This window comes from Dreissena polymorpha, chromosome 3, assembly GCF_020536995.1.
Source record: "Dreissena polymorpha isolate Duluth1 chromosome 3, UMN_Dpol_1.0, whole genome shotgun sequence".
Lineage (NCBI taxonomy): Eukaryota > Metazoa > Mollusca > Bivalvia > Myida > Dreissenidae > Dreissena > Dreissena polymorpha.
This window is the reverse complement of record NC_068357.1, coordinates 8,115,855-8,133,074: the sequence shown is the minus strand read 5'-3', so window position 1 is coordinate 8,133,074 and position 17,220 is coordinate 8,115,855. Positions and strand designations below refer to the sequence as shown.

General features: G+C 32.5%; 1 protein-coding gene across 4 annotated transcripts in view; it reads right to left on the bottom strand.

The window, feature by feature from the left end:
* Window positions 1-9,395: 9,395 nt before the first annotated feature.
* Window positions 9,396-17,220, bottom strand: part of LOC127872865 (E3 ubiquitin-protein ligase TRIM9-like) — a 110,593-nt gene continuing 102,768 nt past the window's right edge. For 3 of the 4 annotated variants that reach the window (XM_052416320.1, XM_052416323.1, XM_052416325.1), the window contains 2 exons: window positions 13,831-14,055; window positions 9,396-11,861 (listed from right to left, as the gene is read on the bottom strand). In XM_052416320.1, the coding sequence (XP_052272280.1) occupies window positions 11,554-11,861; window positions 13,831-14,055 (533 nt within the window). In that variant the 3' untranslated portion in view covers window positions 9,396-11,553. Of the gene's footprint in view, window positions 11,862-13,830; window positions 14,056-17,220 lie in introns of those variants that run through there. The other variant, XM_052416322.1, reaches the window with a different exon arrangement.

Below are 17,220 nucleotides of genomic sequence, written 5' to 3'. Positions count from 1 at the left end.
TTATGTTTCCAATTCCTGTAAACTGTTTTTTGCATACAAAATAATTGTCTAGGACAAAAATTGCAGGTTGTTTTCATGATCGGATCTTAACAAGATATCCCATAGAAACATAAAACCTCTAGCAAAAAGATTTTTGTTTATGTTAAACTGTACAAAAACTCTCCGATCTCTGTCTAATCGTTCTCTTTTGTCACTATGATGCACACTATTATGAAGTTCAAGTAATGACAATTAGATAAGATGCTAAGCAATAGGAGCCTCTAAGAGCATTTCTGCAGACATCAGGCTCCATTTTTGAAAAATAAATGAGTTTCCAAAGCATCTGAAAGTCATAGCAATTAATTCACTGTATGTGTTTTAGCAGATATACTCATAAACAAGGTTGTGTGGAATCTAATTCATTAAACAATTCAGCCCTCAGATCATTCTATTTTCTGATGATACGCTCTGATATGGGGATGACGGGCATTTTTTCATAAGTTGGAGCCATTTTGAAATTGCAAATATGCAACGTAGGTGTTGTTTTATTAAATCCGCAATATGATGGCAACATTTATGTAACAGAGGGGGGGGGGAATGTAAATTTCTCATATTTTAAAGAATGATTTTTATTCCTTTTGACCATATGTCCTCATTGCAACAATTATATTTGATAGAAGATAATTATTTGTTATAGAATTTTGATAATGCATGAAAATAATAAAAATCTTGGACAACATAATAAGGTTAAATTCTTTTTTGTACGTCTTGCAGCACAAAAGGAACATATTACTAGAATAAAATGTCAGTTACTATAAATATAACTTTTATCAGAGCATTATTACTTGTATTGTTTTCATTTTCGTGGTTTTTTGGCTAAAGACCCGTCGAAAGAAAATTATTTCTGGAAAGTTTCATCTTTGGAAATTATTCAGGGATACAGGGATGAGCAAGTTATTTTTATAAGTTCTCGTGTTCAACCGAATGTGTACACCAAAGCAAGCAATAAGTGCATAAGTCATTGTCATATTTTCAGCTTCTTTATCTCATGCCTGCTTCTCTTGTTAAAAAGAAGATGAGCTCCAGTTTTGGTGTTTTCCCTGTTTCCCTCAAGATTCTCTTAAATATACTTGTTGTGTGACCAAATAAAATATTCAGACGTTGGCAATTGTCTGGAACCTAATCCGCGAACCACTACACAAATCGATATAGATAAATAGAAGCAGATAAAAAGTCGACTGGTAAATTATATTATTTAGAGGCCTTTTGCATATTGGACAAAATGCTGTCACCTATAAAAGATGAGTTTTTAAGCCGATCTAAGGTGTTCGGAAAGACACTCCTTGTGCTTTCACAATCAAAGTTTTAAAAGTATATATGACATATATATATATATATATATATATATATATATATATATATATATATATATATATATATATATATATATATATATATATGCGATTATTATGACAATAACAAATGGCAGAGCTTAGGCGGACGGCTATAATCGACACGCTGCCGACTTAACGCGATGGCCGAGCCGATTATAGCCATCCGGGCCAGCTCGGCCTCGTGTCATCGTTTATAATACATATCATACTATTTTGTTCCTTCACTTAAATGTATTACAAAACCAGATTTCAGTACTTAATATTTTCATTCAATTTATTACGCAATTGATGAATTCTGAGACGAAACTCGTTTAGGGATAACACTTCGGATGTGGAGGAGTTTTATTTAACAGTCACAACAAATTAAGCATCGAGCGAATCTTAAACGTATTTCGGCTTGTGTGCTTGTCATGCATTATTGGAACTTGAAAGCTTCGATTGGAAAACAATAATTGTAATCGCGTCTACTAGTCATTTGATTTTGTAAATTGTGTTTTTGGTGACAGCGTTAGATTTCGATACAATCGTTTAAAAAAATGTGATTACAAATCTATTAAGAATAACGGATGGAATGACATAAAACAAAATGGCACATCGTGGTCATTTTATTTATAAAAACATCTAATAAAAGTTGTGATGATCGATGTGTGTATTTTCTATAAATTTTGCTGTTTGAATAGTCATGTTAAAGCTCAAATGGGGGCATCAATCTAATGTACAGGCGATTTCAGTTTCTATCGATATTTGTATCATCCAAAATTGTGCGCTTAGTGTTATTATAAATATGTTCGATTCTCTCGTTGAGTCTTGGCTTAATTGCATTGATCACCGTTGGCTGAGACTGAATGCGGACGCCATTTTGTTCAGTTGAAGCCGTGTGATACGATTCTTTTCAGTATTAAAAAATCGGCAGGCTAAGTGGTACAATGTAAATTATATTGATCCGCTAGATGCGAAAAACGCCCGATTGCGACGTAACTGTGTTACTATTTATAGTAACGATATGTAATATAAATACAAGTAGGGTAAATAAGATATAAGTATTTATTTACTCAACATGCCTTATCTTTCCTTTTTCATTAAGTGTCTATTCTATGAATATAAAATATTGTATAGAATTATGGTGTTGCTTTCTCATTTTATTGAACAAACATGCTATTATGTCACCCAAATATTGACAGTTGAACTGTGTCATTCTTTAGGAAAATATTATAAGGACCCAGTGCATTTACAAAGTTTTGTCTCTCAGACCTTTCAATAGTATGAACCATATTTTTAATGTTTTGTAGAAATGTTGTTTGAAGCTCAGTTAAATAACGGGATACTCATCCCAAACCCACCACTCGTTTAAATCAGCATCCATTAAAATATCCTAGAGGAAACCCTGGACTAACATATATAAGTGCAATAAGGTCATTATATGTTTATGGACATATCATCAAATCATAAATTGGATATTATATTAAATATATATTAATTAAAAGAGAAAATTGTAGGTAGGCCACAGCAAATTACAGCCTAGAGAACGTAACATCCCATGGGATGCGCATATAGCTTGTACAGTTTGAGTCAGCAAATTTTATACCGTCTTTCAAACCCCAAAAACCTTATCAGTGTTGTCGCACATGGTGCAGATATAGATATAGAACTACGAGCAAACGGAACAGTTCAGTAGATTGCTATCTCGCAAAACATAAATATTTTAATGCAGGCTGGTGAATACAGAAATGGGATACCCTTGAACTTTAATATAGAAAACAAATATAAACATATCAAACAATGACATCAATATTAACCGTCTTGTTACAAGTGCTGAAAACTATAATTCCCTGAAACTCATTAATGTAACTCGCAGAGAAATAAACGACCTACGCACTCAAACATACAAAAACATAAACATTAAACCCATTATATCAAGATAAATCATCATGTTATAAGTACTGAAAATCATCATTCCCTGAAACTCATCCATGTTACTCGCAAACCAATAAAAGCCTGCAAGGTATTTATATTATACGATGCGCAGCCGCCAAAATCAGTTTCGTTGTTATAACATTTCTATTTTAATTTTAAAACATATGTATTGCCAAAATGAATAAGCATTACAGAAAATTATTAACACATTTGCTTTGAGTAAAATAATGTTCACAAGTGTTAATGCTGTTGATTATGCTAATAGTTGATGATATTGTTGGTAGAAGAAGTGGGCAGCAAAACTGCGGTGGTTAACAGCTGCTATAAATCATTGTAATAGCAAAATGTGTAGCATTTGCAATATTTTAATTACTTGGAGGCTCATTTTATCTGTGAAATGTTTCGATAACAAGTTCACTAAAGTACATTTTCCATTCATGCACGGGTAACTCCACAATACCATGTAACATATTTATACAGCAAATCTGTTAATCCTCATAAAAGTGCTCCACCAATGCTCCATCTGCACGTTTCATGGGCAATCAAATGTATGTTCATGAATCGATAGTGTATCCCCGGCGTAACACCATCCATTGAACTGTCTAGGCAATAGCATTAGCAGACTTCTGCATTCCTCAGAGTCACTGCAGAGACATTTGGGTACACATCGGTATTACACTGAACTATCCTCAGAGTCACTGCAGAGACATTTGGGTACACATCGGTATTACACTGAACTACAATAAATGTCGTTTCTATTATACAATAACAACATGTATTTTATAATGTTAAATAATCCTAAATATCCAACAATATTTATTGTGTTCTTGCTGCAAATAACAAAGATAGGTTTACTGTTCACCACCAACAAGTGTTCTGGATACATTAGACTGCCTGCAAATTACCCATTATCATAAAAGCAGCTTTAATCTCTCTACAAAGCGTTAAATTAAACACACAAGCAAGAAGATTTAAAACACAACAATAAGTTGCATTTGGACTGATATAACAAACATGAGAATGCCTGATATACTTCGACAGAATGTTTCGAAGGATCTTAAAAATAGTTTTCAACGTGTATTTTGATAGGTGCCATTCAAACCCTTTGTTAAAAGAACACTATGCTTAGAACCTTGACAATATATCTACTTTGTTGACATCCTTAGTGTGGACTGAATTATCTCTAAACAAGTGAGGATTTCTTAAATGTAAATAACGGTATCCACTAAATGTTATAATTCAAGTGATAAAAATTAGAAAAAATCGTCATATTTCTTTGAGTAATTATGACACTTTATTTTACATTTATCTCATACAAATGTAAATGCTGCGTATGTTACATGTAACTCTGTGCAAGATAAACATGCATTCATTACGCACCGAAGCGATCACGGACACCATGAGGAAATGACAACTGCCACAGCATGTATGACCATGTTTAGAACATGGTCAGTAACTCAATTGAAGCGATTTAGCATCATAGATATTAAAATCGTTAACATGACATGATGGTAATAGTTATCTTACCAAGTCAATATCAGTCATATGCATAGTCAAACAAGTGTATTTTAAGAACATGCTTAGTTCAAAGTCGAAACAATGTCACTCACACGCAAATAGTCATGCATGCTGTACATAACAATATTGCGGCTGGCTACAGTGTTCTCTGTACCTTGTGCAAGTAATTGGGGGAAATTGTGTCTTCAAACTCAAACTATTTATACTGCAATAATATAATATAAATAATTGTATTAAATTCCCCAGTACACACCAAGTTCTGGTTCTAGTCCCCGGAAACGTACTAGAGAGCATTTCAAATAAGCCTTAGGCTTTCGATTCAGCCGAGATAAAAGAAATATGTTTAAACTAACTAGCAATAACAGATACACTAGTGATCGAGATTTGAAATGTACATTATATCTCGTTTATCATGGAAAGTTTAATTCTATTTAGCAATCTATACAAAAGTGTAGACAATTACATTATTTCATCAGAACAAAATAATAAAGTGCAAAAAATAAACCGAAGAACATAATTATTTCTATAGCACAACATAAACCTTAACATTCATCTTAATATTCGCATGCAGTAGCATAAAAACACGTGCTATTCACGACTCACATGTTCGTGTCGAAAACAAGCACACATGGCTGGATATCTCATTTGGTCATTTATATATCTTCATTGAGATGGTATCCGCAAGCATAATTGATTCCAACAATAACTGTTTTTGTTTTTTTAGTTTTAAGGAGTTTATTCGTCGTTACGCCAATACGTAAAACAGCGGACCAAAACAATCGTGAATGCGAAACGTCTTCCTGTGATACTCGTTTTACCGATGCGTTAGGATGACAAAAATTGCACACCTATCATTATAAATATAAAGTAGTGAAACTCCAGCTGCTGGAGCAGTATTGATTTATTATCATAAACAATCAGTTGGTCCTTTATTTAAGGCAAACGACCAATTGCCCAAACAGTACAAAACAGCACAATACAAAACAACATAAACACAAATAAGAATAAAGCTGGGGTCACAGCCTTGGAACGGTCAATGCAAAGCATTGGGGGTTTAAACCGGTTTTAGAGCGCTCAACCTCACACTTGGCCCAGCAATATTCATGTTACATTTAATTGAAAATAAAAATTAACCTGCCGGGGAATAAAATCTCTTATTAAAATGAATTATTTAACGTTATTTAAGTAAAGTTTCTGAAATTATAGAAAATTTTACTTTTTCGACAATATCGAACATGTAAAAAAATGTTTTAAGCCTCGCAAAATTAACATGCGGTCGAAAATCGGTACTGCATATATCGTGAACATCAAACTTAAATAGTTATTCCAAACCCTTTGTAATGATCGGTTTTTTTGTTCAGTAACTTGTAAAGTATTTCGGATATGTATTGCACAAAGGTATTGAGAATGGATGAACAGTTTTTTCCTAGTATGTTAAATTGCAAATACATAAATCTCCGTGTGTGTGATGTTTATTTATTATGTTAAAAAGGGGAAGGAAAAGTTGCCGGGCTTTGGTTCTGGATCCACAACGATCGGATGTAAAATTAGGCGCTTTACAAACAAAACTACTCGGCTAGTACTCGGCGTTTATAGAATACATCGTGCTTCAGAAAGAAACACTTCTGGTTCTCTGGTTTGAGCCAACAATTAAGTAGCCAAATAATAATTCAATCCAAACGTATTGTATTTTAATACTATTTAATGTGTTTATTTACAATACAATAGTTTGTTAATACAGCTAGACCAATTCTGCGATTTGGAACTCCTAAACACCAATTAACACCCCACCCCCCTCTAAAAAGATTTGCATTGATCATTCCAAGGCGCTGGTGCCAGTTGTAGTCGTTGGTGCGTTTGTAATGTATATATGTCTCTGCTAGTTCATTTGTGTGTTTCACCATTTGGCGATTGGTCCCGAGCCAAATATTAAGGACCGCATATTAAATAAGCTTTCTCTCCTGGAGACACAAATGAAATTAAAAATGTAATGCACATTAAGCAACTATTTAACTGCATTTCTGAGCTCAATATTTGAAGACACAAATTAAATTATCAGACATACATTTTAGATGGAAAACGCATTTAGTTTTCAGGTTTCAATGGTTACGTAAACGTATCTGAAGGAAAATATCCAATCCGCGCGCTGCAATATATATAATTTGACTCTGGAGAGTGTTCAATTATTGATTATACGACTTAGAAAAAAATCCCATTAGTGTTTCGGCTAACCCATAAATTAACACACATAAACACATTTGATGCAATTGCTCGATTTTGTTTAAATAATAAATTTGAAGTAAACGGTTGATTCGTGGAAAATTGGTGATAGTTGTTCAAGCATGCTTCCAGACAATCTCCAGAGGGGCCATACATCTTCCGGAATATGACAATATAATGCAATTGAAACAAAAACAAGAAAAAAAAACAAAAGAGGGCACTAAAGTGTGCTTAACAAATGGATTGTGATATGGACTAACATGAAATCATGACTCATTAGTCGCAACGATTAGTTGAATTCCTTGGTCGACATCTTGTGTGATCTTTTTCATTAAATCCGTCCGAGCTTAAAATCAACAATCAGCCAAGTGAGTGTTTTTTTTTGGAAATTAATTTCCACGAGAAAGACTAAGCAACATTAGGTGATAAGGTAAAAAAGCTCATCCTGTTATTGCATATCCGCAAGTAATACTCTTCCGATTTATATCTAATTCACATGCAGTGTTAGTTGATTATTGCACACAAAAAACAACAATATAATAACCAAAATTTAAAAAAATATATCTTATTCCATAACAATAATACAATAAATTACTTGTTATCCAAAAAGTAGATATTAAATGTATTAAATAGGTATCATATTCTATTTACTTGATAACGGTTTAGCATTACACCACTTGAAACACTCTCTTTACGCAAGACCTCAATAGTCTGTTGTATGTATTAAGCTTCAGTATTTTGTCTTTTGGGTATAAATTTGAAGTCTCCCAAAAATACTACACACGATCCCTCAATTAATCCTCTTCTAACGCCTTCTTAATTGAAGACCATAACACAATACCATGGATGTCGTCCATGGTAAGCCTTCCAAACACGATGGTGACGCAAATTTTGGTAACTACGCTCACGTCCTGACTCGCTATCGAGGGTTCATCTACGATGGACAAAACCGGGGAAACGAAAGACTTGGATCTTAAAGACGATACAGAAGGACCTGAATACCCGTGGTCTAGCCATGGAGATACCTTGAAGTAACCTCAAGCACCAGACTGCACTGAGAGGATTGAATGAGAGATCGTCTCATTATTATCTTTTCAATGCTGGTCTGAGTATCAAATAGCTCACCTAAAAGATCGTATGAGAACATGCCAAGTGTGATGGCTTGCTATGTGTTTATCTATTTAATCATGAAGAATGCATGCGGGACTTTTGACATGCGCATGCTATACGCTAAGTAATTTATACAGTCTTGGATTATGGAGTTTTATAAAATATTGTTTTATTTTTTGATAAAATTAGAGATCTTATAAGAATTATCTGGACTGAGAATTTGATACAAAAAAAAACACGGTCGGAGTTGTTCAGTCATTATCTTTGATCGTTTAGTTATTACTATTGAGATCATCAAATAAATGTAGATAATTACAACTACATCTTTGGATATTATATTTGGTTTGGATTGTAAAGGTTAGCAAGTTTTCAACAGTAGACATTGTGGGCATACAAATTTATTGAAAATAAGGAATTTGTAGAACTGTTTTGATCATATTTAATTGAAGATTTTTTTATTTGTATAACCATGCAATATAATAAATTGGTCTTGTTTGTTATTCATGTTGGCATTTTCAAAGGCAAGTGGTGCAATATAGGGGTTGTCTCTGGAAATGTGTTGCTAAGTTTACAAAGTCGCCCAGGAAAGGAATGATATTATAATACCAAGCGACAAACATAATGTAATGTATGAATTGTCAGAACGCTCATTTAAGCATGAAAACAGTGTCACAAATATTCACAAATTATCAATATTTCAATCGATCCATTTACACAATGTTGTGTTTTTTCCTTTTGTCGTTCAGTTAATAAACATGTATTGGCATAAAATGATGCATATTTTGTAAGTTTTATAATGTAATGTGATATCGTGCAAACAAATAAAAATACTTTATTTTATGCTCTCCGGTGACTTATAAAGAAATATCAGTGAAATAAAACTGATATTTCACTGTTTCAAACTGTGAAAAATATCAATATTTTTCACTGTTGTATTTTTTCGACAAAATGACGTCATTATTCCAGCGAAATTCTCCAGTTAAACTGTTTTTACAATGTTAATAAACGGTGGAAAAAGCATAATATAAAAAGAATATTTGTTGGATACGGTGGAATACCGATTTTAATTCACTCGTGATCATAAAAAAAAATTTCACTCATGGCTGCGCCGCTCGTTAATTATTTTTTTTTATCACTCGTGAAATAAAATCGATATTCGACCGAATCCAACAAATATCCTCTATATTCATTATCTCCATAGTTTCCAACATTCTAATAAATGCTTAAAATAGAGAGGCAGGAAAAGAAGCAAGACACATGTTTCGTGATTTTGTTTTTATTCTTTATCATCAAAATTCTGGTAATACTTTACTGCTTACACATACATTAAATGTTACAAAATGCATAAATGGGGCATGTGTAATGTATATGAACATATCTATTTGATACACTAGTGCAAGTAGACTGATATTCTATAAAACTCAATATACTGCTAAACAACCAACATGCATCAGGATATTAAATGAGGAATTATTTAACTAAATATCTATGAAAAAAATAGTATGAAAACTCTGTAAATTTCAGTCACAAACATTTATATTTACCAATGTTGACGTTGCTCTTTAAGTTTTCATAGAATGCATTAAACTGAATATTTAATGATGCAAGAGAATTAATAATGCAAAAGTATAAACTAATGAAAATTATATTAAAAATATTTAATAATGTAATAGCTTTAATAATATTTGTTTTAAGCTGCTGTTATTACTATTATTATACTTTTGCTTTTGTATTCGTCTAAGATTAAACACTTTAAATGTGTCAAGAAGACACAAGCAGCCCTAGCTGGAACATTCTTTTTACATGGATACACCACAAACTCAAACAGTTGTTGATTGAAATATACATTATACATAGATATAAACCTGAAAAGAAGAGAACATACATGTAGAATCCAAAATAAATTTTGCTCTGAGAAATTATGAAATCATCATAATGTAGAAAACAATGAAACAATACTTTGATATTCTTTAATTTATGAAAGTACAGCATATACATTTTTTTTTTTTTTTTTAAGCAGAACAAATGCAGGAATTAAAAAAAAATGCTTAATACAATACAATCTGCTATCAACAACATTTCATTACTGTAATTGTTTAAAAAATTTAATCCATATTAAATATGTGTAAACATTATAGCTAGTGCAAGCAAGACCTATAAAATACAATATTGTTATTCTATAGGTCTTTGTTGTAAGCTTTCTTAACAGTTATTATTAAAATTTAATGTAAAAAAAAAAAAAAAATAAAACAAAAACTGTCGAGTTTTTATAATGAATCAAGTGCAAAACAATGCATAAAATGAAAATAATCAAATCTTTATAGACAGCTTAAAACAACAAATCCATTCTTATTTACAATGCATGAATACATATATACTCTAAAACACTACCATCTTATAATAAAATATATCACATTTATCAAAATATACATATCGATGAAATATATGAAGATGAAACCAGCACATTTTATGTAAATGTATGAGTTAAAACATCGCTCAACAAGATAATTTGATTGCTTTGCAAAATTAAAAATAACAACAGTAAATGTGCAAAATAATTGTGTTTTACAAATCTTAAGAATTGTGCATAATGTTTTAATTCATTCTGACCCATAGAGTTAAAACCTGTTGAAACAAGAAACCGTCGGCAATGGGTGATGCTCCCCAAAGGTTTTTTTGTCACAATATTGCACTATATATTCAGATAAAAGGAAACGTCTTGAGGGCACAGTAGGTGGAGGGACAAGAATTTTTTATAAAAAATTTCAAAGGGCCATAACTCTGTGAAAAATCATCCGACCAGAACCCCCTGATAATATGCACATCTCCTCTTGGTAGTAAAGCTTCCCATAAAGTTTCATTGAATTCCAGTCATTTGTTGCTGAGAAATAGCCCGGACAAAAATTGTGCACGGACAGACACACGGACGGACAGACGAAGCGGCAACTATATGCTCTCCCCAAAATGAATTTGCTTGAGCATAAAAAACTGAATGAAACATGACAACCTTATATAACTGAACAATCTCTATCGTGATTATTGGCTGCTCCAACTAGTACAGCTTTTCTTATCAATTGCATTATTGATCAAATCAAGTAAACAATTTAGACACTGAAGCAAGCCTAGTCTGTCAAACAATCATTGACAAGATTATAAGTTTTATATAAGTATAATTTTAATAATGATTATCTCAAGTTTCAGTATTTTACATTTGTATTGATTATTATAGTCAATCTATGGTGTATGACACTTTTACTTAAGTTTACCAAGTAATTCATACTTAAAACGTTTAGCACTATTTTCTTTCCTGGCAATAAGTTTAGCATATGTGCATAAGAAATGACAAGATTTAAAATGTAATAAATTGACTTGGAACTAAATCTTACAAGCAACATGTTTTAAAACTCAATACAAAATTTTAAACTGCTGAGTCATCGCTATCAGATGTTTCGATGGGTGGGGTAAGTCCAGTGTGTAGTGTGACCTGAATGTTCCGGTTAATACTGACTGCTGGGAAATAAACACCACACAGATTTGAAAACGCAATCGGCCCTTGAGACTCCCCATTCACAAAATAGTTAAGCGTATTGTGATGTAAATCAAGCAACACACCAATGACACTCGACACCTGAATCCCACCGTCAGTGCGGTTCGTGTGCTTGTCATTGTGCAGAAACCAACTCCGCTTGTAGTCGATATACATGGACCAACCTTTGTTATCTTTGCCTAAAAAATAGAAGAAATGAAACATGGTATCATGCATGTTATCTAAAATGGGTACATTAAAATCTCAGCAAATGTACAGAAAGGATATTTTAAAAAAATAGTGAAAAAACTGTGTCTCAGCACTGAAGCTGTCAATATCAACTGACAATTACTACTAAACTGGATGTGAAATTGGATTTGTTTTTAAATCTTTAAACTGAAAATGTGTCCATGAATGCATGCAAAAAAAAAGAAGTTAAAGTTGCTAATTATATCAAAATGATAGACAGAATAATACAAAAATACGTTCATAACATGAAATAAAAAGCTTCATTTGAGAAAATCACCCAAATGATGTCCATTCCATGTTTGATGTCTTAATCCAAATTCACATTATAAATTGAAAAATTATTTATTGAAAAGCATGTTGAAACAAGAGATGTGTTTGTCAGAAACACAATGCTCCCTACTGCGCCGCTTTGAATTATAAAAAAATAATTTATTATTATATCATTTAAAAAATATTACCTCCATTGTGAAAATGATCTGTACCTGCCAAATGATATAAAATAGAAAGTATCTCCCTTTAAAGCTTGTTACTTCCCTTGCATTTTGTTTTTTGACATTACACCTAGAAGGATGACCTTGACCTTTCACTACTCAAAATGTGCAGCTCCATGAGATACACATGCATGCCAAATATCAAGTTGCTATCTTCAATATTGCAAAAGCTATGGCAAATGTTAAAGTTTTCATACGGAATCACAGAGTGACGGACTGATGGACAGTTTAACTGCTATATGCCACCCTACCGGGGGCATAAAAACAAATCATAAAGTGCAGTCCTTTGTAAAGGAAATGTAAAACAAACATCATTCATAGAGATATTACTTCATTCTCTCACATATTATACATCTTAGCCTTTTGAACTATTCCACCATATTTGTCCCAACTGATATGCAAACTTGTTGACATTGTCTTTTCTTGACAGTCAACTAACTCAAGTGATAACCAGAATATTTACCTAGCTGAAACACTATATTGCTATTTACAGTGTTGAAAACTTGAGGACAAGGTCAATCAATGTCTTTTTAAACCCTGCAAGAATCTGATACAATGTTAGTTCTGATGCTGAATGTGTCTTCCCAGTGTTGATTTTAACTGACAGCTGACAGACATATGCATGACCTTACAAACACACAACATGCGTTTACGAGATGAAAGTTATTTTATTAATTAGATGTTTTGCCCTATTTACTTGATAAAGAAGATCAGCAAGTTTATGCCACTCAGACATGACAACATTATTGCCCTTATTGAATGCATTAAGAAGTGGAAAAAAACAACATTAACATACAATATATTTATTTGGAAATAGCCTCTACCTTCCCTGATACAGAAGGCTAAGTGAAGATAGATGAACAATTGGAGAACAAGCATGTTTGTCAATATTTATGCTTTAATACAGCTCTTTATTCCATTATGGTGTTTGCTTTCATATGAAAATTGAAGATATGACATGTTTGTGATGGCAGACATGGAGGTACAAGTTCAATGCCCTTAAATGTTTCTGTGTTTTGAAAATCCTACCCGCTGATATCACACATCTGACCTAAGATAAATTAATAATCGTGGTCTATAAAGATTAAATAAATGCATCTCAAAAGTATGCAGGAAACTGCACATGTAAAATATATCAAACATATTTGTACGGTTACTTTCTGCGCATTCTACAGAGTTACTGACACACAAACGCAAACATATTAACAGACAAAGGCTTTAAACGCAATTTGTTAAGAGTCAAAAGAAAGCATTGTAAAGAAAATATACAACAGACTGTCACCCGAGAAATCTTCTAGTTAGCATTGCTAATGTAATTTTCATAATATAGTATTTACATTACATTTAAGAACTCTTATTATAAAACAAAATTCAGGAAATTTTCTTAGAATTTAGAATTAACAATAAAGTGTGCTTCTCTTATGTATACCTAGCATGGTGTCCTTGGTCACATCAAAGCGTGCAATGCCAATTACTATATCTGCGTTGTTCTCATATCTGTTGATGGTCACTTCCCAGTAGTGGACCCCGCGTGAGAGTCCTGTGCTGCCAAGTATTACGCGATGTTCAAAGCTGTTACATGTTGCCGTAAGATTGTCGTTGGAGGTGATGATGTCGGGGTGAGCAGTGACTGAATCAAGGCTAAACCACGCCACTGAAACAGAGATGGGAAACCTTGCTCAGTCTATTTTACCATCTGGTAATATTAACATAACATTGTTGGCATCGTCTTACTGTAGCCTGTATTGTTTGATAGATTCCAGTATATCAAATGCCAACTAGCATATTAAAATTAATTGTATAACAAGACTATTGCCAAGCAATATATGTCCCCTACGGGCTCCACCATTGTCAGATTTTTTATTTATTTATTTTTTATTTGTTGCCATAGCAACCAGACGTAGGAATAAAATGAAATGATCGAAGTGCATAATGTCCATACTGCCATCTATTCATGTTTCAAGTTTCATGAAAAATATGAAGAACTTTTAAAGTTATCGCAGGATCCAGAAAAATGTGACAGAAAGACTAAAAGTCAAACAGACTCACAGACAGACGCACAGAGCGCAAACCATAAGTCACTCTGGTGAAACCGGTAAGGAAAAATAAATGTAAATGAAGTAAATTATATAAATTGTTATTTCACTTCTGTGGAATAAGATACTTAATATGGTAGTTTTTAATCATAGAGTTGTTGTTCAGAGTATAAATATGTTAATATTCAACCATAAGAAAAAGTATGACTTTTATTTAATGTATTTTATATTAATAAATTTAGTACTGTGCAAACAAATAAGCATATTTGTGTTAACTTCTGTATTTCACATTAGTCATTTGAATGTCTGAATTACCACCAAACAGATATTGCTCTATTAAGGAAAGTGGTTTGTGAAATATAATGCAATAAAACCTAAACATGTTTTAAAATGAAACATTTCTGGCTTATCTTAAAAAGACATAATATATAATGATCAAATTGTTTTGAACTTATCTTAGTAGCCTTACTACACAAATTGTCTGGAATTGCAATGTTAATCATTGCAATGCCTTTTAATATGCTTATATCATTTTACTAATACATTTTTTTTTAATTGTATTAATTATTTAAATATGATTTAGTCAACTTTGTTTTCTTCAATTTAACCCCCCAAAAAACACTTGATTATTTTGAAAATGAACTAAGCAACCATTTAATACAAGAGGTATATACAAAAAAAACAATTGTGAATATTAGCACTTCGAAATTAGCAATTGATAAAAATATACAAATTCTAGAGATGGGACCAAAGTAATGTGTTCAGAGTAGCAATAATTCTACATAGCTTTGCAGAAAAAGTAAATATTGTAAATAGTGAATAGACAACAGGTCCTACAATACTTTTTTTTAGTAAAATACAAATACTAGAGGGCCTCAAGATGTGGAATTAAAACAACAACAATATGCATACCAAAATATATAGAAACACCAACCATCTTTAACTAACAAGATTTAAAGACCTGATAATAGTTACTATAAATTGCACAACAAGCTAAACAAGAGCATGAAAATGTGTCATTGTTTCAACATCTCCATCTTGATTATCATTTAATATGGTAAAATGTTATGTTATGTTGACATTCAATATTAACTATTAAAATTCTTTTTTTAAGCCAGGATAATAGGAAAAGAAATCAAGAATGGTTCATGAAAAACAATTGTAAAGGCAAAATAATACTGGTCTTAAGTTTCTGTAAGGGGTCATAATTATTAAAATTAAAATCGTCTTGCCAGCAGCTGCAGCAGAAGCCACCAATATCCATTCCGAAAATTCTCCGTATACATTAGATGATGACAATAGATCAAACAAGTATCATGTTTCAAGGGTTGAAAGGCGATGTTCTGATGTAACAAATGCACGTGTCTGATGAATTATCATAAAATACAATAAGAGCAGTCGTGTGACATGAGATTATGCCACAAGAATTCAATCAACTGATGGCTCTTTGGTTACTTCAGTAATTCAAGATGCATGCAATATGTATCCATGGCAGCAAACATATCTCCTAAACTTAAAATGGGTGGCGCAAGCTAAAACATGCTTGTCTTTTAATATTAATGCAATAAACAGAACCAAAGCTCACTAATTTCATTTATAATTATACAAAAATAGCAAACAATAGTGATAATGTTCAATATGCAAGTATTGAGTGTTTAGAATATAAATAAATAACAAAAGAGTTTATACAAAGATATCATTGAAATATAGTCAACTGTGAATTTTAATACAATAATTCGTTATCATGAGGCGTGAGAAGCAGAAAATCATGGTAAACTAAATCAAGCAACTATTGAACATGTAGGCAATCTGATGCTAATAATGTTTAAATTGTTTACAATCAAATTGTCTTTGTTGAACAAAGAACCACTACTTATTTCCCATATTTTTTTTAAAAACATATCTTTAAAGCTCGTCAATAGTTTACCTTTTTGATGATCACCTTCACTTCCATATTGTAAACAAAAACTTAAAAAACAAGCAAATTCGTAGAATTGATATCCCCCGCAACATATGCTTTGTTTGAGGATGGGTGCAAATCAGACAGATGAACATACTGACAGATGGACGGACGGAGGACAATAACTCAAAACTAAGACAGAGGAAGGTTCTTGAGCCTTCAAAATTTATTTAGTTGAATTAATAAGTCGTGCGTTTTCCACAAAATCATTTAATGTTTATATACACTCAATTTTCAGAGTGTTGCAGAGTGAACACAACATCTGTTATGTTAAAAAAAGATATGGCTCCGGACACAAAAGTGCCTATAGTAAAAAGCATTTTTTCAAGATACAAAGGGCCATAACTCTGGTTTTAACAGATGGTGTACAATGTCATTTGGCTTGAATCATCCTCTTATGCTTATATATACTCATACGTAGTTTCAATGAAATACGCCAAAGCACTTCCAAGATATGGCTCCGGACACAAAAGTGACGGACGGACAGCCGGACGGACAGCCGGACAACGCCAAAACAATATCCCTCCGCCTCTTGCAGGGGATATATACTCATACCAAGTTTCAATGAAATCTGCCAAAGCACTTCCAAGATATGGCTCCGGACACAAAAGTGCCTATGGTAAAAAGCATTTTTTCAAGATACAAAGGGCCATAACTCTGTTTTTAACAGATGGTGTACAATGCCACTTGGCATGCATCATCCTCTTATGCATATATATACTCATACCAAGTTTCAATGAAATCCGCCAAAGCACTTCCAAGATATGGCTCCGGACACAAAAGTGCCTTTAGTAAAAAGCATTTTTTCAAGATACAAAGGGCC